The 25020-nt window shown below is 50.4% G+C and overlaps 5 protein-coding genes; 3 read left to right on the forward strand and 2 right to left on the reverse strand.

Moving 5' to 3' along the window:
- Positions 1–1437: 1437 nt before the first annotated feature.
- On the reverse strand, positions 1438–3073 carry CHC_T00002980001 (hypothetical protein). XM_005714118.1 is given in 4 exon segments: positions 1438–1998; positions 1999–2235; positions 2346–2802; positions 3018–3073. 3 exon segments carry the CDS (start codon positions 3071–3073, stop codon positions 1999–2001), a joined length of 750 nt encoding a protein of 249 aa, XP_005714175.1. The 3' UTR covers positions 1438–1998.
- Positions 3074–6285: 3212 nt separating this feature from the next.
- Positions 6286–6729, reverse strand: CHC_T00002981001 (hypothetical protein). The gene has a single exon (XM_005714119.1). The coding sequence runs from the start codon at positions 6727–6729 to the stop codon at positions 6286–6288; it is 444 nt and encodes a 147-aa protein (XP_005714176.1).
- Positions 6730–9007: 2278 nt separating this feature from the next.
- Positions 9008–9568, forward strand: CHC_T00002982001 (hypothetical protein). Its single transcript, XM_005714120.1, has one exon. The coding sequence runs from the start codon at positions 9008–9010 to the stop codon at positions 9566–9568; it is 561 nt and encodes a 186-aa protein (XP_005714177.1).
- A 12372-nt stretch (positions 9569–21940) lies between these two features.
- On the forward strand, positions 21941–23984 carry CHC_T00002983001 (hypothetical protein). XM_005714121.1 is given in 2 exon segments: positions 21941–23273; positions 23274–23984. 1 exon segment carries the CDS (start codon positions 23274–23276, stop codon positions 23982–23984), a length of 711 nt encoding a protein of 236 aa, XP_005714178.1. The 5' UTR covers positions 21941–23273.
- A 53-nt stretch (positions 23985–24037) lies between these two features.
- Positions 24038–24703, forward strand: CHC_T00002984001 (hypothetical protein). The gene has a single exon (XM_005714122.1). The coding sequence runs from the start codon at positions 24038–24040 to the stop codon at positions 24701–24703; it is 666 nt and encodes a 221-aa protein (XP_005714179.1).
- Positions 24704–25020: the final 317 nt, after the last annotated feature.

Genomic DNA, 25020 nt, shown 5'->3' on the forward strand with positions numbered 1-25020 from the left:
TGGACGGCCATGGGCAGTTTGGGTAGCACATAAATGTCGCGGGAACCGTATGACTGAAAATAACCCGTAGGCCAGGCGAAGGGGATGGGGGCGGCGGTGGCGAGAAAGGCAGGACGAGAAATGCAGTTGGAGTCGTAGGGGGGGTTCGTGAAGGGGGCTCGCGGAGAGGGGCGGCGAGGCTTAAAAGGGTTTTGGGACGCGGTAAGCGCGCAAGGGCGGTAGCGGGCGCTACCCTTGGTAGCGGCGTAACGAGGCGCGGTAGGGCGCGGGTTTGGCGGGTTACGCGCGCTTGTAAGGCGCGGTACGGAGGCGCGGGCGGTGCGCGGGATAGGGCGCGCGGGATAGGGCGCGCGCGTGGGTCGCGGCGCGGCGCGGAGCGTGCGTGAGAGAGAGTCATGGAGAGCGATGGGGCACGGAACACGGAACACGGAACACGCGCCGACAAGCGAGGCGCGTGCCCTATTGCCTGCGTGTTATCGTGGGTGCGTGACTTACCTGCTTCCGCACGGAGGCGCGGAGACAGCGGCTGCGGGCGGCAGCGCCGGCGGATGTACGTGGCGGGGCGAGCGCCAGTGCGCGGGGCCCAATCGCGGAGTGGCACGCGGGACACGGGGCAGCTCGCGGGGGCTCCCGCTCAGTACGTGGCGCGGGCGCCGGCTGGGTCCCCCCCCCACCCACACACAACACACACACAACCTCCAAACGCGCGCGGCGAATGCAATTCAGCGCAGGGGCGCCTTACAGTGTAAAAGCGGGAAAGTGATGCGGTGTGTAAGTCTTACACACCGCATCACTTTCCCCGCTTTTTGACGCACCCGCTACGACCGCCTCTCCCGCCCGCCAAACGCCGCGCGAGTGCCGCGCGAGTGCCGCGCGAGGGCGCGACCTCCTCGCGTCATCTCGCGCATGCTGCTCAGCCGGTAACTTGACTTGTGGTTTGCACAGGCCAAAACTGTCTCTAGGCATGGGACGCCGTCTAATCTAGATTCACCACCTATCTTACCCTTCGAAGGGTACTTGCCTTTTTAAACTCGCCTTTTTGCTTTCCAACTTGTTTTACGTTCGCTTTTAACGACGTTAAAACGTCGTTTAAAAATCCTTCTTTTCCACGCATACAGTATCTAACCCCCCCCCCCCCCCCCCCACTCAAAACATGCAATTCTCACAGAACTGCTTTCAGCCCCCTTTTTCTTTCTGGCCCGCAAACTGCAACTCAACAAGAAAACCCATGTCTAAAACTCTCCTCATGCCAGCACAACGCTCCAATGCGCATTAGCGAATAGAGAGTCTGCCCTGCTTGCATTGTGGTTCCATACAGAACCCACAAACGACGCTCGGCCAGCCTGCACAAAAAACACACAACCAACTGTTTCCATACAGAGACAAGTAAGTCACCCACCTACGATAAGACGTAGCCAATAGGGCACAATTCACTTGCACAATAAAGTCACCGCCGGCCGCCCGACCCCCAGGGGATCGGGGGCATCGGTGTTCCTGGAATCACATGCATCACAGCTGTGTCTGTCTTTAGTTTAGAGTAAAAGCGTCGGCACCTGCTCGATGCTATTTTTCTCTCTAATCTAGACTATGAATTGTCGATACTGTAACCGTACAGACTGTAATACGGTACCTAACTACAAGTTGTAGTTGCATACACGATTGCCTACGTTGTAGTCTACAACGTAAGCAATCGTTTATCCAGCAATGTACCACGATAGCCTCAATCCACCAATGTAAACCCAGTTCGGTACACTACACGTAGTTGCGCATCCGCCCGCACCCGCCCACAACAATCTACCGTACGCATACACGCAGAGCATATCGGCCAACCTCTCCGCAGGCACCAAACACAGACCTACTAAAAAGGGATTTGCAACTTTTAATGTCCCACATCACACCAACCTTCCCACCCCCGTCCGCGCCCCACGCCGCCCGAACACGATAAGGCCCCGCCTCTCCTCACGCCGCGCCCCGCGCACCCCAACGTCTAACCCCGCTCTACACGCACGCCGCCGCCCCCGAGCTGGTGAACCAGTCGGTGAGGCACCCGCCGCAGAAGTTGGGCACGCACTTCGTCGCCTCCGCGCACGGCGCCTCCGTCACCTCGCACGGGTCCACCAGGCAGTTCACCGGGCTCTCGCCGTTGGTGCACTGGCAAATCTCCTTGCAGCACGCAGAACGTGTGTCCAGAAACTCCTTCTCGCTGTCCGATAGCCCGTTGAAGGAGCTGATGAACTGGTTATGCCTCGACGAAACCGCGGCATTCATACGTGTGTAAGTTAGTATCGTGCAACAACTGCACATGCAAGGGAATGACGCTGAGACCGAGCCCCGTCAATACTTACGTCACACAGATCGATGGACGGCTTCTTCCCGCCCCTTATCGGCAGAACGATGGCAGATTTCGACACCTCCAGCTGCACTCCGCAGGAGTGCGTCCCCGAGTACACCACTACGTGCGGGCTCGGTTTGCATCCCTTGTAGTTCTCTTGGATAGCGAGGGTGTACTTGTTCTCGAGACTCTCCTCATCCTTGGCGACCACCTTGGCTTTCACGAAATTCACCACGTCCTCGGAAAAGTAACTTCTCTGCAACGTCGGCGCGTACCTGCATCTGCACGCAGAGGCAGAAGACAGAACCGCAAACGCGAGGAAGGCAACAACCTTGGCAGACATGATGCGGCTTAATCGGGTGCAGTAGCAAGAAACGTTTTCGAAATCGTCCGCTCCGACAGGCTTCTGGGTTCCAAGGCCTTCTGCGACCACATTGCGCACCCCTAATATATACCTACAATCGCTGATGCTTTTTTACCAGGCCTCGTAGACTAGGACAATCTTGACCCTTCTGATGCCGCCGATTGTCTAAGATTCCAGAGGGAAGGGCTGACTTGGACAATCTTGACCCTTCTGATGCCGCCGATTGTCTAAGATTCCAGAGGGAAGCAAGGCATCCTGCTGCCTTGGACAAGTATAGCCTGACTTGTGGTCGCCTCTTTATGAAGTCGTCATGTCATGTACTGACCCAGGAGCCTATATACCAGTAACGTGTCTTGAAGAGACATCCCGTAGACCATCGAAAATCTCCGCGTTGTTCGAAATGGGAAGCTCTACGTGGTTAGACCAATGAAAATTTCTGCATCTAATTTTTGCTATTCGATAAACAAATAGTAAAGACATGATGGGCTGCACCCTTGGTAGTCTTTGCCTTGTCGATCTGTAAAATTTCAAAAGCTTCACACGTTCTGAAATCATGGAACCCCTACCGCGAGATACGGGGATGCGGGAGTCAGGTCCAGAGCGATTTGCTGAAATAATGCGCAGTTTGTCATGGATGCGTAGGCTAGCAAAAAGGCAAAGACTGTTCAGAATTTTCATTACTTTCAAAAGCCACTGGATCAGGGCTCAGGCAAAATTAGTTTTCACGGCAGACTCGCGGGCCCTCCATACCCTCATGAGTAAATAGATGACGAGAATTAGGAGATTGAAGACCAGTGAAATCTATTCTTCAGAAAGCAACCAATGCGTTTTGGCAGACATCTATGACGTGCATACCGTTTTTAAATATGCATCGAATAGACCAGGTATCTTTCACGTCACAACATTATTTATTTCACTTCCCGGAAATTTGTTCATATCCGAAAAGCAGGCAAAAAAATCGTTTAGAAAGCCACCAATAGAACTTTGCCAAAACACCATAAAGGATGAGACTCTCCTTGCATCGGAATCAGATGTATAAATCCAACAATAGCGAAATCGCTGACACTGTCAAACATAACAGAAAGACTTTCTTATGTACAGTACAGCACTGTACTATCATGTCGCTCGTGCCGTAAATCTATATCACTTAAACGTCCGAAAATAAGTTCATTTTGGAAGCCCAGGGAAGGAAAGAGGGAGAGGGTTGAGAATGGCTGCTTAGAGTTTGTCTCGAATGCTTCTCGTTTGATGGCGAAAATGCAACGAACATAGAGAAATGGAAAGGGCCATACTTTGTAGTTATGGCACCGATATGTTACGAAAGCTCACCTACACTATGGGGACATTGGCTCCTAGGAAAATGGGAGTTACAGAGACAAGTCTCTCGAAAGCATAGGAATTTATACATCGACCGTCAGTAGCAGTGGACGATCATAAATGGTAGAAACAATACGGTCACTGTTCGTCGCATCTCGTGCGTTGACGAAGAACATGGAGCTCGACAGTAACGCTGTTCTCAACATTAACGGTTTCTAGTTTTTAAACGTTGGAGTCGTACTCATCGTGAAGGTTCGATGGGCTGCGAAGAAGATTTTTGGTTGATTCGATAGGTCTACTAAATTGCTGTAGTGGTGCCCTGAAGGCGCCCACTTGCATGCAATGAGAATTGTAAAAGGCCTATTTCGCGTTGAGAGATGTGGCTGAATGCAAACAGCCAAGCAAAGCAATAGACGCAAAATATAAGGAGAGAAACTGATTTGTCTCCGCCAAGTCATATGAACTCCTCTCGTATGTCCACTGAAAGAGAGACCCAATCGTCTATTAAGGGAAAGGTACAGGAGGAGTTAGTAATGATAAGGAGATATGCCCGTGGAGGAAATTCTACGAATCACAGAAGAAGTTGATGAGCCTAGTGGATCACAAGAGCACTCCCTTGATTCAAGCGAATCGTCGAAGAAGGTGATCCCTTCTTTTGTTTATTGTTCGAGTTATTTCCTGTTCATGCTAAAACTTTTTTTCTTCATCACGTGTGTTGTGTATTGCAAGTAACGCAATGAAAATCGAGGAAAGCCTGAATATTGATTTCTCTGTCGAGACAAGCCCCATTTAAACAAAGAGAACAATGAAAGTATAATATACTTTATATTTTCATTGTTCCCTTTGTTTGATGTCTCATTAAAAATAATATATTTTTAATGAAACGTCACCTGAACATCTTCTTATTTTGTAAATCACAGTTAGGCACCATCATCGATCGCAAACCTCTGTGCAATTTTGACTTCTGTAGACTTAAACAAACGATTCAGTGTCGGATTTGGTGACAAGCGAACCTCAAATCTTTTCTCTATTAAAAGAAGCGCAGCGATATTCCTCGTGAGGAATACATTTATGGCTTTATTCGTCGAAGACTGTGGCTTACCATGTATAAACGTCAGAGAAAACTTTCAGGTTGCAAGCAAGCAACTACGACCAAAACGGTGTTAATTTTAAAATGTGAGCGAAATACGAGAGCAGGCTTGCTTTCAAGCAAGAGTGCAGTTTTAATGTGGAGACCGACATAAAAAACTCCACCATTCAACTGTTAACGTATTGCGAAAAAGAGGTGCACTAACGTATGGGTAGCCCAATATATCCACAAATCCATGTAGGGGCTTCTGTAATAAGTTGATTACAGCCTAGATTATTCGAAAGTCCACTGCAAAGGCATTTCTCTCGAAGCAACGATTTTATGACACAAAGCGCTACAAAACAACGACAAAGATGCTACAGAGAGGCATCGGGAATATACGAGTTTGCTCGACTGGCCCAACCATAAACGTCTCTGATCTTCGTCCAATACGAGCATCCATCGATCCGTGGTGGGACTTCTCCGAATCTCGTATCCCAACTATCCAACTCAAGCAATGTCCTGGACCAACAGAGGTGGGCGGCATCAAATTTTTAATTCAGGTTAACGTAACACTATGATGCATACACGACACTAACCACCCATGCGTCCCAGTGTTTGCAGCCTTTCCAACCTCTCCAGAACAAAACAAGGTACAATGGAAACCGAGGACAAATGCTTTGTCTCTGCGCCAATAGCCGTCTCTTATGGCACGATACCTTTTCTCGCTTTGCGTTCCATCAAGGGGGATTGGATATAAACGACATTTGAAAGTATTTGTGCCACATAAACATTCTTCAAGCTGAAATCCACCAGAGCCGTTGGTAAAGCTTGGAATGCTTCGTCGCTGTGATATATTGTACGTTCACTTGGAAAAGCCCGTTGACAGTAAAAATCACGCTTCTCCAAAAGCTGCCGTCCGAGATACACGTGTAAACCCACACGTGTACACGCTTACGTCGCTTTCCTGCGCTAGCGCCAACTGGGTACGGGCCGTCGCCTTGAACATCTTCAACAGCGTTCGCCACAGACATGAATCGATACGACTCGCTCCCAATCCACAAAACCTCATAGGTACCGCTGACATTCTCTCATGCCAAGACGGCCGGAGCCAGCTGTGTTTCGGCGTGCCGTGCCTCGGGCTGAGTGGAGCAAGCACATAGCATGCGGCTCGGCATGCAGTCGGCGAAACCGCGGGTTTCGTCAAATGACTAGGACGTACGCGATGCAGATCATCGCCACGGCGTGAGAAGCGTCCCTTAGAATCACGCGCACGGGAAGATTCGCCGTGGGTCGAGTCATTGTGGGACGAGGCACTGTGGGACGAATCGCGGTGGGACGAGGCACTGTGGGACGAATCGCGGTGGGACGAGTCGCGGTGGGACGAGCTGCGGTGGAAGGTGGGGATCTAGTGGGAACGCACGTCGATGAGCGTGAATGCTCAATTCTGAAGGGTCCCGGGCGTCGAAATGCGGGGGCGTCCGCGGGGGACATGCTGATGGCAGTTAGGACGTCGGAAAGGATGACAGAAGAAATATTACAGCAGCACAAGCCTTGCAGGCAGCAGGCGGAAAGGGAGAGGCAAGACGGAGATGGTGAGGAGGGCTGCGCGAGCGGAGGACTGAGTTTTATGACGTGTACTCGCATACAGTGTTACATGCATAAGCGAGAGTGAAGTAGAGAGAAAGGGCGGCGACGTATTGATAGGTACATCGGATGTGTGCGTGACGGGCACGGGTTGGACGGCGGGTGGGACAGTGAAGTAGTCTTTCGGTCGGGAGGCGTGCGATACACGAGCGTAGACTCTGAGTACGTGCAGTAGGAACTGAAGAGGGTAGGCGGGTCTAGCTTTAAGTTCAGAGTGTAGATGTACGCGGGATTTTGGTGACGCACACACCAGAAGCAATGGACGAGGACGGGACAGTGGACGGTACAGTGGACGGTACAGTGCTTGTACGGACAGTGAGTCGTTTGGGAATGAAGGAAGCAATGCATCCGGGCAATGTGGTGGAAGCATTTGGGGTCCGTGGGAGGGACTCTGCCTCCCCCGAGGCGTGACGAAGTAGTCACACTTAGAGGTCTTATTAGCGCAGTTACAGGCGCAATAGCGCCTAGGTTTTTATTCTAGTGTAATATTATCAGCTTCATGCTGGGTCGCCTTCCCTCGTTTGACCTTCAGACTTCCTCCGTGTCTACTGCAGCCCTGCCCGCAGTCACTGATACAACCACCCGCAGGACCCCAAACCAGCATCCCTGTTTCTTCGCTCGCACTCGAGCAGCCGCTCCAATCTGCTCCCGTACCAGCGCCTCACTCCCACACCTCCGTCAAGCACCGCTGGACCAAATCTGGCCGACTCCACCCCATCACAAACTCATTCCGCATTCCCATTCGATAGAACCTCCCCTGCCGGGACCCCTGAGACACACGTGCGCACTGCGCCATCCATATCTCCGTTCGACGTGCACTCCAATTGCAACGTCCCCATCAACCCTCCATTCTCATGCAGCGTATTGCGACGTCCCAGCTTCCACATCCACCTCCTATCACACACTTTCTCCACATTCGATCCTTTCATACACACGCAACTTCCTCACATCCTATGTTGCCCACAGCTCACCGAAGATTCTCCCCTCCTTGTCTCCCTCATCAACAAGCAAACGCCCCTCCTCGCAATGCCCACGTGTCCTTCAACACCCCTATATTTCCCCGTCCATCGACGCACTTGCCTCATGTCCCAGTTCCACAAATGCCTCCTTTCGCGCTTCGCCCTTCTTCCTTTCATACCCTCTACGACAAATGCAAACTCTCGCAAGAGCTCTCACGCACAACTCAATATAAAAGAAGCACTCAACCTCCCTGTCCGACATCCCTGCCCCTCACAAACCACTCCAACAGTCCCACAGCAACCTTCAAAGACCCCCAAGTTGCAACATGGCCTTCACCGCCTCACTTTCCCTCATTCTCTTCGCAGTCCTCGCCACCTTCACTGCTGCCCAAATTACAGGCCGCCCTACCTTCACTGAAGTCACCTCTGCTGTTGGCATCACCCAGCCCGACAACTCAGAACAATTTGGTGGTCCGACGGTCGCCGACCTGGACGGTGACGGTCACCTCGATCTCATCCTGACCTACCACAATCTTCACCCTCTCCGCATCTTCTTCGGTTCTGCCTCTGGACGCTTCACGCGAGCCGAATTTCCGCTTAAGACAGATGTTCATGGCGTCTCCGTTGCGCAGCGGACCGCTCGCTCAAAGGACCGATTGATCGTGGTGTGCGCGGGCGGCGGAAGAGGCACCAACTTGAGAGATCCGTTTATTTATCAAGTCAAGCCGGACCGTTCTCTCACAGAGATTACGAGAAGCTTCGGACTTGGGCGGGCGGCTGGCAGAGGAAGGATTGCCGTCTTCATGGACCTTCAAAGGAGGCGAAGCGCAGTCAGCAGGAGAAATTTAGGCGGGCCGGACTTTTTGCTGATCAACTTGCTTGATAACGGCCTCAGGATGAGCCACTTTGCGTACGAAAATCGCAGAGGCAACTACACTCTGCGTAACCCCGCAGGCCTAGCAAAGGTTAACGAAGAGAGAGCTATCGTTACTGACATTGACAACGATGGCATCATGGAGGTTGTTCACTTTTCTGTCTTCCGCATCTTCAAGTTGACGGCACCTTTTACACTCAGAGATGTCACCCGGACCGTCTGGCCAGGCACGAGAAATCTTTTCCGTACTATTTCTGCCGTCGTAGAGCTTGATTTTAACAACGACGGGAAAATGGATTTGTACCTCGCTCGGGCAAATTCTAACTTGGTCACCCCCAGAGGTCCTCCCAATGTCCCTCTGACGGATGATATCCTTTTGATGAATGAAGGCGGCCGGTATGTGGATGTCTCCAGGACCGTCGGGCTTCCGAGAGACACGGACAGCATGGGCGTTTCTGCAGAGGATTTCAATAATGATGGGTACGTGGACATTGTCGTGACGACCTTCTCCGGCAACGACTTTGTTCTTCTGAACGAGGGAGGTACTGGGTTCCGCCGCTTTAACTTGCCGGAAGTTAGGAAACCCTCCTCTACACGCGGACACAATGTCATGGCTCTTGACTACAACCGTAACGGAAAGGTCGATCTTATCTTCAGTCAAGGGTTCCGTAAGGCATTCACGGGTGGGTACCGCTTGATGAGGAACAATCTGGCCATCGGACCAAACTCGCACTACCTCTTGGTGAGAGTCGGGAATGAACCTAGTCGCGCGATTACTTCAATCAACGCCATTGTCACGGTCCATATCGGTACTCAGAGGCTTACAAGGCGTGTTGGAGGACGTGGGGCCCAATCGGGATCTCAGTCTTACATCGATACCGTACACTTTGGGCTTGGAAGCACCGCTGTTGTGACGAAGGTGACAGTCAAATGGACTACTGGCTTCATGGTTGCGCGGACAAATGTGAGGGCGGATCGCGTTATCCGTTTTGGTGTGGGTTTATAATCAGTTCGAGTGCAAACTTCAGCTAACTGTGCGCGCTACCGACTTGCTGAGTATGGTTTTGGAATATGATTCCATGTGTAGATTGCTCACCTGTCATTCACATGCAACTTCGGTGCTTGACCAGGGCCGAGAAATCAGTATAGTATAGTACGTTCCTCACTTGGTTTGCATCGTTCTTATGATAATTGAGGTTCGCAAAGACCTCTTTGGTTTTTTTCAGACATGGAGAGATTTTGTTAGGACATTTAAAATGCTTGTTTTCTGTAATCCGTTATCTTGATGAACAGTACACTTCGCTGCGTCGCCGAAGGCAACAACAGTGCGGTACTAAACAGCTATATACAATTGTAGTTAGTCTAGCCTAGGGGGATCATAAAGAGCTTTGATTACACCTCCGGCATTATCATACTGTAGACCACTGGCACAGAGACGTCCTCACACGTGAGAGGGGGAGTCGTGACAAGGCAAAATTCAAGAGAGGTGTTCAAATCTCATTTTGATTTATCTTTTCGGCCATAGAAAAGTTAAGCAAGCCTCTAATCCGCCTCACAAAGAATAGCATTGTGGCGAAGGAGAAACAGAGAGAACAGCTGAGGCCAGTTCAACTTCGAGCGAAGCTTTTTGAGAGACTACCGCAGAGCGAGACGTCTCGGTGCCGATACATTGCGGCAGAGATTTCGCCCTGGAGATGGAACATAGGCACACACGACCCCTGTTCCACTGCAGGCATTTTCGGTATTCTGCGTGGCCGACAACATCACATGCTTTTGTCAAACGATTTGCAAATGTGTCGCTTTCTTTTGTCTCTGTATAGAATCAATAGACATGATATACTGGTTTACGTTTATGGGGCATCACTTCTCGAGACACGTTATTGCACTCATGCTACAAGGAGGATTTTCGAGCAGCCAGTACTGGACGAGAAAGTATGAGCAGGTTTCATACTATATTTCAATCTCGGATTTGCCCTGTAGTGAACTGGCAACAGAAGACTTTAAAACTCATACGACAGGTATGTCGAACTCGCTATCCCCAACTAGAGTCCTTGAACGTTGGACCTACTTGACTCCCCTACCCAACGTTCATAAAGGCAACGCATGAGCTGTCATCAAAGCAAATAAACTTTTGTGGGCTATGGTTGAGTACCACGGACAACGTGTAGCAACTAAGTATGCGCAAAATGGAGAAAGTGTCGAAGTGAAGTACAGCTATGCTATTCTCTTTGTCGGCACATCTGATTTGCTGTTATGGTAAATTGAACAAGAAAAACAGATGACATGCAGTTCAAGTAGAGACTTATTGGATGGAATTTGAATACTGTAGTGGAGAAGCTGCGAGGCAATCTCAATCTTCGACCAGCAAATTGAAGAACCATGAGATGGTTTGAATCTGTTGACCAAGATTAAGCGTCGAAAGCGTGACAAGGAATGCGGTAAACTCCTTGACTGAAATTCTGCTGCGGCTGATCGCTGCTTCTTATGACTGGAACAACCGCAACAACAAAAAGCCCCCTTATTGAGCATTTTCTCTCATAGGCTAGCCGAGCCATTGCCTTAGAATAAGCTTTCTTTTGCACCAATAGTCGCTTGCAGGCAACCAGAGTTGGATATTGCCTGTACTGTACAATGTTCTGCTGTCCCCTGGTCTCAAACGCATACTCTATCTTTGGGAAAAATCTCGTTGACAGCATAAGGAGATAGACGTGTGGATGAGCAAACTTACATGCATTCAATTTGTGGGACAGTTGTGAGTGAGCACATAGGCGTTGGGTTTTGCTTGGAAATGTTGTCATCGGCTGTGCACGCCCCTCTTACTCCAGAGAATTTTTCATACATGATTTCTGTGGAGATAAAAAGGAGGCACCCACTGCTTTCACGAGAGGCGCAATGAAATCTCCAGTTCGATATGATTCCAACGATCTCAGCTCATCAGAGGCAGAAGGCTTACCAAGAATGAGGTCTGGACACAAAACAAGGAAGACCACCTCAAAATCCATGCATGCTTGCCTACAAGCAACAAATGACGAGATTCGCTTGTGTCATTGTCGTTATCGCAGGACGTCACTTAAATTTAGCCGAAAAACTGCAAGTCAATAGCGATCAGAAGCAACCGAGTGTTCTGCACAGTAAACACGCGAAAAGAAGAGGGCATCCAATACATGCCGCTTACTACACGAGGTTTGCATACCTAACAGATTGGTAGACGATCCATACCCTTCCGGTTGGTCGAATGCGGCCGTGTACTTTGCTCAATAAATACCGCCAACGTTTACAGAAGCACCGTGACCGAGTGGGACAGAGCTTTGTAAAGATGAATCGTGTATACAACGGGCCATCCAGCATGCAAAGACTTTGAGATGCATGTTGCACTGCACCAAGGAAGCAGAAACGCTGGAATCAGCACGAGGCGGAACAGACCTTCAATCGGTTTCCAATTTCAGTCTCGACGGACCGACCGCACAAGCAAGGAGTGCCTTTTGCAAGAGAGCCTCCATCGCCCATCGCACGGACAGAGCGTGACCCTTGGTGGCAATGACACCCAGAGAGGGGCAGATTCTGCCTGCGAAGACCGTCAATGCCTCGCTGTGATAACCGAATTAGCTAGAATTTGGCTATTTGACAGCGTTAAGATGGATATACAAGTGCATTATTACAATTCTGTCACATCGTGCCGCGACTTAAACTTTTCATACGTTGCGGGCATGTCCACGAACAAGAGAACAGCCTGCAGCGTCCCCAAGGCGCAGCACGGTTCAACTGCACTCGACATCCATGCACTTTCCCAACTGGTCATACCGCTGACTCACGCGGAACTGTGTCTTACAGCATGCGTCGCTTGTGTCAGGCCCAACCTCTTCTCCCTTGTATTGCTTTATGATAATCTATAATGTATTTGCTTCCGCAATGCGCCACTGCATTGCGCTTCCACTTCCTGACAAACCGAGACTCACTTCCTTCCTTACACCTCCTAATCGCAGCCCCAGGCCATTCAACTACTTGTCCGATGAAGGAAATACTGTATGCAATGTATGTAAATAATGATGTGGATACATCTCAGCCCGTTGCTGGGTGAACTTCCACCGAGACGCTCTCTGCGTGCCTTCTTTGATTGAGTGGTATGGGCTCAGAACCCACGTTACAAGTCTCAGATGCAATGCGTACTTGTGCGGTTGTCCATGCATGAAATCCAGCAGTTTTCGCCAGACGGATGCCAGTTATGACCGTCCACAACTTCGTTTCATCAACGTGTACGGTGTTGGTAAAGGAGAGTTAGGTCGAATCCACATCACAACAATGGTCGACGTGCATTCCATACCGTTATGACTTTATTGCTGTGCACTGAACCCGTCCGTTGACAAGTACAATATCAGCTTTTGGGTGGTGTAGATAGCTCTTGTCATGGGCAAATAGCTGTAAATGCACCATTTCTTTCCTTTGACGCATCTTGGGACGCCCGAGCGGATGGTTCTATGCCATGGAGCTCAAGGACGGTACAGCATCTCACCTTTGCCCAGGTCGTATCTATCTAGCAGAGAAAACATTACCACGCTTTCTATACGCAGCTAGTACACGGCACGTGCCCTATGATGCACAATTAAGCGCCCAACAGCGCCTTCATGCTTTTCTCTAGAAGCATCACCACACATCTGCTTAAAGTAGATTCCGGCACTTTGTAAGCGCTTTTCATACGTTTCATGGTGACTGACCTATGTGATTACAGACTCGTGTTTCTGGCATGATAAGCAAATTAGGCACTGGCACACTGCTACTCCCGAATGCAAAGTTTGAATATCCAGACATGAGACCTGTGGTAGCCCAACCTCAGGCTTCTAACTATGACACTGTACCGTACAGTATTTGCCCCTTGACATATCGTTTGTTTATGGCGTCGTACCTCGAGATTTGATTTGATCCGGTTGAAGCCCTGAAACATCGAAATGTCTTGTTTTGATATTCACGATGGAGTGGAACTTCCCAAAGCGGATAATGGCCTCAAGACTTGCGCGAAGGGCGCGAAAGGAACCACAGCGAAGGGGACAACGAGCTCATCTGCCAAGCCAAAACCTACGTGCATTGTACGGTCTAGCTGTTTTGCCTTAGCAGAGGCGTAAAGGCGTAAATTATCAACAACTCGTGCATGCAAAACACATTTGCGGATCGCGCGACATCGGTGGCAGAAAGACTGCCTGAGGCAAATCAGATTCTGTTTATTTTGCATAGGATGAGAAGACTATTTCCCTTCCTTGCGACTCGTTTTGCAGTCTTGCGACAGTAACAGTCCCTTCCTAAAATATTTGCATCATTGCTTCCGGCTCATTCTGCTTCGACGGCTGTTGCGCATTTAACATTGAGGAATGAGGGCTCCAATAATGATTTTCTTGCGATTGCAGTTTGTCTTATTTGATCTCGCGACTTTCAGGGTGTGCACCTGAATAAAGGTATCCATCTTGTCGCCACAAATTCGTTCTTTTCAAACTCTGTAGAGGTAGGTAGGTGTCTTGTGGAAGCCAACACAAAAAAGTGAAGTAAATTGCGTCACATGCCAGCTCTCTTATCAATGGCCAGACAATACTTCCTCCACACCACCACAATATCTGCAACTGTTTCGCAATTGCGGGTAAACACAACGAGCAGAATGGGCGAATTTCTGGTGCGTTAGTTTTCTCGTCGTCTCGGCACAGGCAAAGGAACCGGCACCAATAGAAACCTCCTTTACACGAGAGACGAGAATGCAAGTTGCTTCTTTTTTTTCTGGCAGCGCCGCCGCGACTGGCAATTCTATGCGCCCTACAGGCAAAACTTGACAACCGCCCGGTCTGAAGTATGATCCTGCATCCGTTTGCATATCCAGCCGAAACGGTTGCGCTGAATTTTGAACTGCACAGTACCTCGCGCTCACTTGGGTGCAATGTAGGCCTCCTTACCTCTGTGGTAGGTCAGCCACTATCACCGTCCTTCGGTAGCTACGCGAGTGCCGGGGATCTGTGCTTCAACTCACAGCCTCTTATTGAGGGATGAGAACCGTAACACGGGATTTATTGTGATTAGAACTGTGTAACCAACAAATGTAGAGAATTGCGTGTGATTGTCACAGTCGTCGAATGTAGAGAATTGCGTGTGATTGTCACAGTCGTCGGCAACACTCGTGTGTGCTCATAACGGACCCACGTGGACAAATGGGAAACGTTGACAGGCAGAACACGTGTGGAAGCAAGCTGCAGATAATCAGGAGAGAAACAGACAGTATTAACTTAGTGCGCCCACTGGGCGACTCCTGAAATTCTAAAATCGCAAATTGTGTTGACCAAATCGGGATTTTGTGACACGCAAACTGCGCGTTGTGCACACACAACGCGCCGTTTTCTCGGACGGGCGACCCCATGCTACCCTTGGGTAGGTTAAATGTGTGTCGCACAAATGTCAAAATGTGCGCGCGTACAATCCAAGTTTACTGTACACAGAGAAAACGTCCGGCCGCCGCCCGGCCGACGAGACTCGACATCTACATCCTACCGAGCATGGCTCTGAATGAGACGCAGCAATAGAATAGCCATTTGGTCATTCATGGTTCTGACGGTGGCTGCTCGTTGGTGAAAACACTCATCGCACTATCATGATTGAGCTTAGCTCACAGCACACACTGTAGTTAGAGCACCCCTACTGGTTTAGTTATATTTCGATGTTAAATTTGAGAAATTTAGCGTTTGGAGATAACGATTCTAGGCGCAACACTACCGGTTAGAGGGCAAATTCAAACGTGTTGTGCAGTGATTGGATCTTTCGGCAGCCGTGACGGTCATCCAGTACGAGGGGTGGTAGTGGTGGTGCTGTACGGATATACTGTGGGGGACGTCTCCGGTTCCCATCCCCTCAAGCCCCACATGACACCATCACGCCCTGGAGGAAGGGCGGGGAGGAGAGGAGGAGGACAGGGAGAAGGGAAGGCGTCAGGAAGAATGCAGGAGGGTGGCAGTGGCGGGTAAATTCAGCTTGGGATGGGGGTGTTGGGGGTGTTCCCTGTGCACAGAAAACAGTGTAATCCCTGTGCACGGAGAATATTGCTCGCGCCAAGTCAATAGAATTGGCGCGAGTTTTTGGTAATTTTTCCAAGTGGCTCAATTCTACTCGCATCTCTATTTGCGCAAATGAGTAAATCTGTCTCCATCCGGTCGGCTGCTTGGAGATAGATTTACTCAAAATGGTAAATTTTTTAGAGATACTCACTCCACTAGTGTCTAGGTGACAAATGGCCTCATATGAGGCCATTTGACCTCATATGAGGTCACTTTTCAACTTAATTTTTCTCGACTTGTGCGAGCTGAACAAAATGGAAAAAGATACTCTCGCCACCGCAGTTGACTTCTGCGCTTTGGAAGGGTGGAGCTTGGTGAGATCTGCACGTCCTTTCCAGGCTTTTTGAGAATACCTAAAGAAGAAGCTTTTTTAAAGAACATCAAAACGTTTTTTGTTGATATCTTCGAAACCAAAACGCCTGTTTAAAATATCATCCGATTGTTGAAACTATATTAGATTCTTAGTATTTCTGTGTATTCATAACTGCTATCCCGATGTTTTGCAGGAAGCTATTACCGAGGGAATATTGGTTAAAGAAATGGTGTCTAAACTGATTTTATAAAATTTCGATTTAATGTATACATTTTTGCAAAAAAAAAACCGGCCTCATATGAGGCCAAGCCTGACCTCATATGAGGCAAATTGCCGGTCGTCTAGACACTAGGGGTGCTCTTAGAGCTCTGACGGCGTCATCGCCGGCGTCCGGTGAGTACAAAGCATGCGTACAGTAAGGGGACGCACATTATGTGCGCAAGCATTTCCGTGGCAAAACTCATTTTCTGTGCACAAAAAAGAAAAATATGACTCACACTAACACAAAAAATAATTTCCGGAGGCGCCCACTGCGCGCCTTTATTAGCAGAGAGCTGACAGGAAATACTTCAAAGAGCGTGCGCAGCCCTCAGAGATGGGGTGAATGTAATTCTCCGGATTGCATTCGCGACAGAACCGGAATTATCCCTTCACGTTACTCACCGTTACATATACTTTACCGCTTCATAGAGAGAGGACAATGGAGGAGGGCGAAGATATAATTTAAAGCAGACCGACTGTGAGTATCCACAAATTCATTGGCAAGAATTTGCTGCCGCGTCCGTACGCGAGACCTCCCGCGCCTCTGCGCGAAACATCTATCCTTTGGATGCCGACACACTCACCGGAAGACTACCTCTTGTATCTTCCCCCTGCATTTCACAACACCAAAGACGTGATAGGTATACTGTAAATGCACACAAAAGTGGAAACTAAGAAATGTTGATGAAATTCGTGAAGTTTGTTGAGTTACAAACCTGAAGAGGTAGGTTTGGTAAAGATGAGAGATCTGCGGTTTATTGTGAAGTATAGCGGAGGCAACACAGTGCAATTGGAGTTGTTTTGTCCCTATTGAGGATGCACTCTCACTATCACATTCTCTGTTTCACGGCCATATCGTGCATTTATGCCTGCCTTCCTGCCTATGATGCGTCATTGTACAGAAATGCAGTTGCTGTCACCTAAATGAAGAGAGGAATGTGGGTTTTGTCCGAGGGGGGCGACCGGATGTGATTAGCAATCAACTCACAAATAATTTTGTTGTCAAACATATATTAGCTTCTATGAACCTACAGTATCATGCTTGTCTGTTCCCAAGGCACCTTCAATTTTGAAGATCAGGATGCATTTTTATCTTTTTTTTGCGAAACTCGCAGGCGTTCTTTCAAAAGGAATCACGACCTGTACATGGGAAGACAGTTTGTGAACAACTATATTATCAAAGTATTTCCCTTGTCATGAGAGGGTCTGAGGGTTAGTGCTGTAGCTTGGGGTTAAGGTGACGATGAGGAAAGCAATTGTGTGATGTCAGACAACGCTAGATTGTGAGAAGATCTACAAATCAACACCAAATGAGACTTTTGTGTTGCTCCTAACGTTCCTCAACGTCTGTGTGTAACCACTTGTCCATCTAACCATAACTTTGTCGGCGATATTTTTCGACGCGAGCCCGAAGTGGACTGTTTCGACGTACGATTGACCCCCAAGTCCAGCGCCTCGTCCTCCCACCCTTCTGATCATTTTCATACCTCCTGCCTCAACTGTCACAATTGCGTTGATGCTCGCGCATGCCCCTGTTGGTTCGTTACCAACTCGTACTAGCAGATATCTCTTGCTGGCCACCTTTGGCAATACGTTCTTCATGAGCCTATAGCGCCCGAGAAATTGCTTCCGCCAGCCTTGACCGAGGATAAAATCAACCCTTCCGTCGTTATTGTAGTCTACCGCCATGACGTTATGGCCCCGTGTACTGGATGGTTTTATGACTTCCTTGCATGCCCTCGCCTCAAATCTTTTCCCTTGCCGGTTCAGTAGCAGCAGGTCATATCCAGTGAAGGTAGTCACTATTAAATCTGTCCAACCATCGTTGTTGAAGTCCGCCGCGCTCACTCCCATGCTGTTCGTCCCAGTCAATGCACCCGCACTTTTCGGTGCTCGCACATACCTGCCCCCTTGGTTAAGCAAAAGAATATCGTCAAACATGTCGACAAAAGGCGGTCCTCTGGGTGTCACTAAGTTGGAGTTTGCTCTCGCGATGTAGAGATCCATATCGCCGTCATTATCGAAATCCAATTCGACGACAGCCGCCACAGTTCTTTGCAAGTTTCCTAAACCAGGAGCAACTGTTCTTGTGATATCTCTGAATTTGAAGGGAGCGATGAGCTTGAAAAACCTCAGCACCGAGAAATGAACGACTTCCATGATCCCGTCTCCATCAATATCTGTGACAATAGCTCTCTCCTCGTTTACCTCTTCAATGCCCAAAGGCCTCTTGAACACGTATTTTCCCTTCACGTTTTGATAGGCAAGTTGCTTCAAGCCACCAGATCTTCCACCGAGTAAATTGATAAACAAAATGTCTGGTCCCCCGCCATTCCTTCTGTTTGCATTGTTCCTTCGAAGAGACATATCCATAAACACAGCTACTCTGCCGCGAGTTTCCTCCATACCGACTCCGATTTCATTAGTGACTGCTCGCACGCGTCTATTCGGGCGCTCGATGAAGACGAACGGCGGCCTCAACTTCATACCGTTTCCACCACCGACAGAAATCGTCATGAGTCGCTCCCTTGTCCGCCCAGAGCGGGGGCCAATGGAAATGCCATGCACGTCTGACAGGAATGAGAAGCTGGACCTCTTGAAGGTGTTGGCCCCGGTGCCGTGGAAGATACGCACAGGGCTTTTGTTGTGAAAGGTTAGAATTATGTCGGTGTTTCCGTCGTTGTCCAGATCTCCAACGGTAGGGCCGCCAAACATTTCCGATGAGGCGGGCTGAGTAAGCCCGGCTGCGGTTGTAACATCTCGAAACGACTGGGAAAGGGCAAAGGGGAGGAGAGCAAGGAAGGAGGAGAGGAAAAGGAATGAAGACATTGTGCTGCAAACTGGGCGCAAAGTCAACATCCAGCACAGTATACTTATGTACGTTCTGGGCCGTTGGTGGGGCACAGGAGGGCTTTATAGGGACTTGGGTGGAGTGTGTATTCAAAGAAGCTTTGCCAAGCCGGTATTTGCACTAGAACTACAGTGATCAACGGCTGATGTGCAACATGGGAACAAATTGAAGCTCCCAAATTAGATTGGAAAGGGCGACCTTTGGCTAGAGTTGATCTACGACAAGTGTGTTGCTCCTGCTTCTGGCATTGAGAGGTGAAGTAAACGGGCTGTTGCACCGCGAAAGACGTCGATAATTTAATTCGAAAGTGGGGAAGCGTTCCCAAGAACAACGATGAACACAACAAAAAGATGATTCCAGACACGGATTGAACCGCCGCCAGATAGAAGGTCTTCGATCCTGTAAAAGACTAATTCCGGACCGTTTATACTGTACACGTAGAGTATAAGGTGTGATAGTAAGATACAGTACAGCATAAGGAATATTAAATGGCACTGTAACTTGATATGTACAGGAACACACACCTCAACAAAGCACGATAAGGATACTTGTACCGTAGCTGTAGATACTGTGCACCAGACTAGAAGAGGCGGAAACAGGGGAGTAGCCGGTGTACATAAAAAGAATGGGATTCCGAGCAATGATCTGTCTACGGCAGGTACCATGCAGCGCAAGGTACTAGACGTATCAATTCCTGTTCTACTGTACCCATTAAGTCGTTTACAGTGTCACAACTCTGATTAGTAGACATCATAAAAGAGTGTACTCCCCGTCGCATTCATTGAGGGTCTACGCGATGGGTAGCACATTCTGCGACCCAGGGCCCTGACCTTCGTCATGCTCTTGACTTTCTAACATGTTATGAGTTGAGCGCATGATTGCCCAGGTGGTAATGCGCGCAGGGTGACAGAGGAATGGCTCAATTGTAAGGTACGAGCCGCGATAGAGCTACGTACGATACCTATCAAAAAGGTGCGTCATTCAAAGATATTAGAGCGATACTAGCCCTGCTTCGCGTGGTAACATTACAACACTCATTCTGCGTAACAGTTGCGCTTAAATTGAAGTGCATACAGCTCTCTAACACCTGAGCCTACGGTAGCACAGCGCTGAGCCCATATTCCTACAGTACCACGCAACACAGCTCGTCCTCTGCTTTGATCTCCTGTGAGAGTTGCGCCATCTACCGTACTGTACCAAACGGTGCTGTTCCCCGCAAAACTCGAATTCGCATCGACGCACGACATTTTGTACATGTGCGAGGCTAAATTGCGCTTTAATGGTCGCACACTACGCGCAATTCCTAAAGGTGATGCATGCACAAAAATCCTCTGTTGCGAACGTCTGGCTACTGGCTTCATGCGGAGCCTTCATGAATGCTCCGCATGAAGCCTGTTGCAGGTTCAGGTTGCTGTTCGTTTATTCAATGTTGAGGACTGACGCTAATGAGGATACAGTAATGCGTTAAACAGAGGTCATCACTTTTGATGTGGAACACGGCCGACAACGGCTGCAGAGTATCCGCTACAGCCCAATGCGCAGAAAATTCCAGGTCCTACAGTACAGCACCACGCAGCCACGCAGCCCTTCATCGCGTTCCCCAGTTACATCAATAGCCATGACCCGTCTTCAACTACGTTTGTTTCAGAGCATAGCTATTGTACCGCATACTGTACAAGCCGTACGTGCTTCACGATCGCCCGCATACGCCACTAACATTACACTCATGGGGAGACGAACGCCTGTACTTGAGCTTGAATAGCGTATGAAAACAGAGGAAAGTGTACACTGCTGTCGCAACGACAAAATGAAGAGTGCAGGTCGCCCGTACATCGTTGCTTTAACAAAGTTTGTAGGAGGCCAAACCACACAAGGATGCCGACAGGCCCAAATTCACTGCACTTCTGGAGTACATGAATGGTGTGGACGGTATTGGGCGCGCCATTCCCTAATAACTGTAGCCTGATCCGTTGCTCTGCTGGCAATGGGAGTCGATGAGTTGATCCGAGACGAAGTTAAATTGTTAGGCCCCGCTTTGTTTCCACGCGCACGGAGGCGATGTGGACGGCGAGCAACGTAGGCAGACAAGAACGTGGCGAGCGCTACACCACGATACCTAAGATGAGCTTGTTAGCGTACTAAAATAGACGTTGCAGCCGGGAGGGCTACTGGTCTGCGAAGTGCAGTGCCTCTCCACGATGGAAACGACAACTCGTCCATCTGTAAAGGTTTCTCGTGCATGAAGGGAGGAGCTTTGCTGCTATGCTATTTATTACCTGCGTGAGGTATTTCTCAGAGTATTGGATGTCGATTGTACGGTACAGGGCGTACTCGGGTCACTCTTCGAGGTTTTGCGGTCATGGGTAATTTAGTGGAGTTTTCAAAGACGCTCGAAGCGGCATTTAAGATCTTGTTTACATACTTCACACTGTGAAGTATGTAAACAAGATGTGATGCTGTAACATTTCTGTGAAGTTCACAGAAATGTTACAGCATCACAGTACAGTGGCCCCGTTTAGGTTTTCAGTAGATGGAACCTTGACGTGGCATGAGCAGGTGTACGGTAAGTGATCTTACCACAAGACTTGTTGTGGCAGGACCCGATCGCTTCCAATAGGAGAGTAAAGCAGTGGTACAGTAGTGACCACAATATAAGGGCACCCCGTGCCAACCCCTTCATACTGCTCTTAATCCGAGGTTGCTACCATTCAAGAATCCCGCACAGGATGCCCATTTTACTCCTTAGAACGCTGCGGCATCTCACTAATAAGCAGTTGCCTGGACCGGTGCTGCGACCAATTCCAAGACGCTTCATCACAGAAGAGGCGCTCGCGCCATTTTGAAGACAACGCGCAGCCTCGGCTTTCTCTTTCAACGAAAGGCGCTTGCGCCTCTTCAGCGAGCCGTGGGTCACCGGTGGAAAGTGAGAGGTCATTTCGGAGCACCGTATTGATCCACCGTATTGATCCACCGTATTGATCCGTGCGTCGGAGAAATGGAACAGGCGGACTGTGGGCGGGACTTGTGGGATGCGTTTGAAATAGCAGCCGAGAATAGCAGCCGAGAAAGGGCCTGTGTGATTGGGATTACAGCGTTTGATGGTGCTTGAAGTTATGATACCGTGCTGTGCACACGTGCCAAGCGAAAATGGTGCTCTTACTGCGAGGTCGTTTTTATTCAAAGTGCTCGTATCGCGACCCCCCCTGTACGCAGTTCGCAGATAAGCGGATTTCACTACTGTGCAGTAAATCAGCGGCTGTTGGAATATTAATTGTCGCAGAAATGGAGTGCGAACGGGACGCAAACGTAAAAAAATTACTAAAAAATAAGCAGCTGATTGTAGTCTATTTTACCTACATAAAATATATATTTCAGCACCTGGCCATAAACGCCATAAACGCAGTCTAGCTGGTGTCTAGACGACAAGTGACCTCATAATATGAGATCATATCATATTATGATGAGGCCTTTTGATCTATTATGCGGCAACTTTTCAACCTATTTTCTCGACTTGTGCTTACTCAACAACAACGGAAAGATACCCACGCCACCATCAGTAGTGTACTTCTGCGTTGCGGAAGGATAGAGTTTGTTAAGATCTACACGTCTTTTCCAGCCAACCTTAGAATGCCTAAAAAAGAAGCCTTTTTGACCACCCTCAAAACGTTATGTGTTGATATCTTCGAAACCCGTTTCGCCAAACGCCAAACGCCTGATTAACCCTGTGCTCTGGTTTGTGACGATTTAGGGCGTCACTAAAAGTGAGACGATTTGTGTGACGATTTGTGAGAGTTTTGCTCTTTTCGCCGCCGTCATCTCATTCATCTCACTCCATCTTCTCATTCGTCACACATGGTTTGTGAGTATTTGTTGAATTGTAGCACTTTTTGAGAACGTTTTGTGATCATCACAAAAATCGTCTCAAACAGCACACATTTTCGTGAATCTTTTGTGATGGCTTTGTGTGAGTTTTGTGAAGGCATAACAAAGATCACATATAAAAGGCTCTCCATCTCAAAAGGCAAGCAAACTGAACAACGTCACACAAAAAATCTCCCTTTCCAGCCCTCTACGGCTAGTTTCCAGAGACACCTCCCCTTAAATAGCCGTCACAAAAAAGGAGCACAGGGTTAATATGTCAACCGGGTATTGAAACTTCGTTGGCTTCTTAGTCTTTCTGTGTACAGTATTCACAACTTGTATCCCAATGCTTCGCAAGATGTTATTGCCGAGGGCATGTACGCAAAAAAAAAGCTGGCCTCACATGAAGCAAATCGCTTGTCGTCTAGACGCTCTAGAGCCCGAAATGCTTTCTCCAACCTCTTTGTACGCGCGAGAAGATGGAGCTACAGGTCCAGTAAGCAGATATCGTTGGAGCGGGCGGATACACGACTGTGCTGTCACAAAGGCAAATACAATACGTAGGGGCGCCGTCTGGAGCCCTCTGCAACCCCGACCGCGCAAGCCGCCTAGGCCTCCGGCCAGGCCGTGCGTGCGCGGAATGGCGGTAGCATGGCGGCCGCCTAAGCGCGCGCACGCTCGCCCGCGGCCGCGGCAAGCGCGGCCCGCGAGGGCCGCGAGGGCCGCCGCGCACGGCGACCGGCCGGCCGCGGACCGCCCCCCGGCGACGCGATGGGGTGCGTGTGCAGCCGGGGCGCGGGCGCGGCGCGGTGCGCAGAATGCGGGCGGGAAGCGGGGCGCGTGCGCGCGGCAGGGGCAGGGGCAGGGGCGCGCGCGGTGCGCAGGGAGGGAGGGCGCGCGCGAGACGCGCGACGGATGTGCGCGCGAGGGCGCGGCACGTCGGAGGGGCGTGGGGTGCAGCGAGGAGAAGCGGGGCGGCTGCGCGGAGAGGAGCAAGGTGATGAGGCTGGTGTGCAAGGTGGAGCGTGTACAAGTAGGAGTGTGTAGGTGGCAATAGTTCCGGATCACTGACGGGTTGTAGCGTGTCCACGTGTGCAGCGGCTCACTGTAATGGTGTGGCCGTTCCTGAAACGTTACAGTCGGCGAAGCGTCGTGGGCGCGTGTTGTAATTCCTCCTCATTACCTCTGCGTGTATTGCGCACTTCATTATCGCCGAGACGATGCGTACCGTCGGGAAAAGGTCGACGACAAGGAACGAGTTACTCTGCAAGTAAAAGCCGCGGGCACGCCCCGCCTCCTCACGCCTCCGCCTCCTCACGCCTCCGCCTCCGGAGCAGCGCCGACCAGCCGCGCCACCTCCTCCCTCACACGGCCGACCTTGGCGGCCTTGACCAGCAGCGCGAGCATGCACCTCTCCGCGACCTCGCCGTCGGCGCCGGTCCTTCGCGCCGTCCACTCGACCCTCTCGCTCGCCGCGCGCGCCCACACCTCGTCCTCGACCTTGGTGTACGCGGTCTCCTGCGCCTTGTCCGCCTCTCCCCTCCTCCTCTTGCGCCCGCCGCCGCCGCCGAGCACCTCGGTCACGTAGAGGTACCAGTCGAACCTGAACATCCTCCTCGCCTCCTCCGTGCCCTCGTCCTCGGTGGCCCACTCCACCTCGCAGAACAGCGCCTCGAGCATCTTGGGCACCACCAGCGGCGGCAGGTTCACCACCCGCTCGCACACCACCAGCCCGATGTTGCGCGCGCCGGGCCCCTCCGCCGCCGCCTTGCCTAGCACCGCCGCAAACCCCTCGGCCCCCGCCGCCGCGGCCGCCGCCTCCAGCCCGCGCACCACGCCCGCCAGCAGCCGCGCGTGCGCGCGCACGCCCAGCACCGAGATCACCCCCACCGCGTGCTCCTCCTCCGACACCCGCACCACCGTCCCGACCCGCGTCTGCGCGCACACCGCCTCCGCGAGCGCGCGCGCGCTGCACCCCGCCTCCGTCTCCGTCTCCGTCTCCGTCTCCGTCCCCGTCTCCGTCTCCGCCTTCCCCCGCGCGCCGGCGCCCTTCTTCTCGCCGCGCGCGCCGCTTCCCACGAACGCACGCATCA

The sequence above is a fragment of the Chondrus crispus genome, genomic scaffold, assembly GCF_000350225.1.
Source record: "Chondrus crispus Stackhouse genomic scaffold, scaffold_167, whole genome shotgun sequence".
NCBI lineage: Eukaryota > Rhodophyta > Florideophyceae > Gigartinales > Gigartinaceae > Chondrus > Chondrus crispus.

Excerpts from the sequence above, each read along its gene's own strand:
- CHC_T00002980001 (XM_005714118.1), bottom strand. The coding sequence starts at position 3,073 with ATGGTCTACGGGATGTCTCTTCAAGACACGTTACTGGTATATAGGCTC. Across the intron at positions 2,803-3,017 it reads GTATATAGGCTCCTGGGTCA|CATCAGCGATTGTAGGTATA; the intron begins GTACATGACATG and ends CTGGTAAAAAAG. Across the intron at positions 2,236-2,345 it reads CGTCCATCGATCTGTGTGAC|TTCATCAGCTCCTTCAACGG; the intron begins GTAAGTATTGAC and ends AGGCATAACCAG.
- CHC_T00002981001 (XM_005714119.1), bottom strand. The coding sequence starts at position 6,729 with ATGCGAGTACACGTCATAAAACTCAGTCCTCCGCTCGCGCAGCCCTCC.
- CHC_T00002982001 (XM_005714120.1), top strand. The coding sequence starts at position 9,008 with ATGGGCGTTTCTGCAGAGGATTTCAATAATGATGGGTACGTGGACATT.
- CHC_T00002983001 (XM_005714121.1), top strand. The coding sequence starts at position 23,274 with ATGCTTCGCAAGATGTTATTGCCGAGGGCATGTACGCAAAAAAAAAGC.
- CHC_T00002984001 (XM_005714122.1), top strand. The coding sequence starts at position 24,038 with ATGGTGTGGCCGTTCCTGAAACGTTACAGTCGGCGAAGCGTCGTGGGC.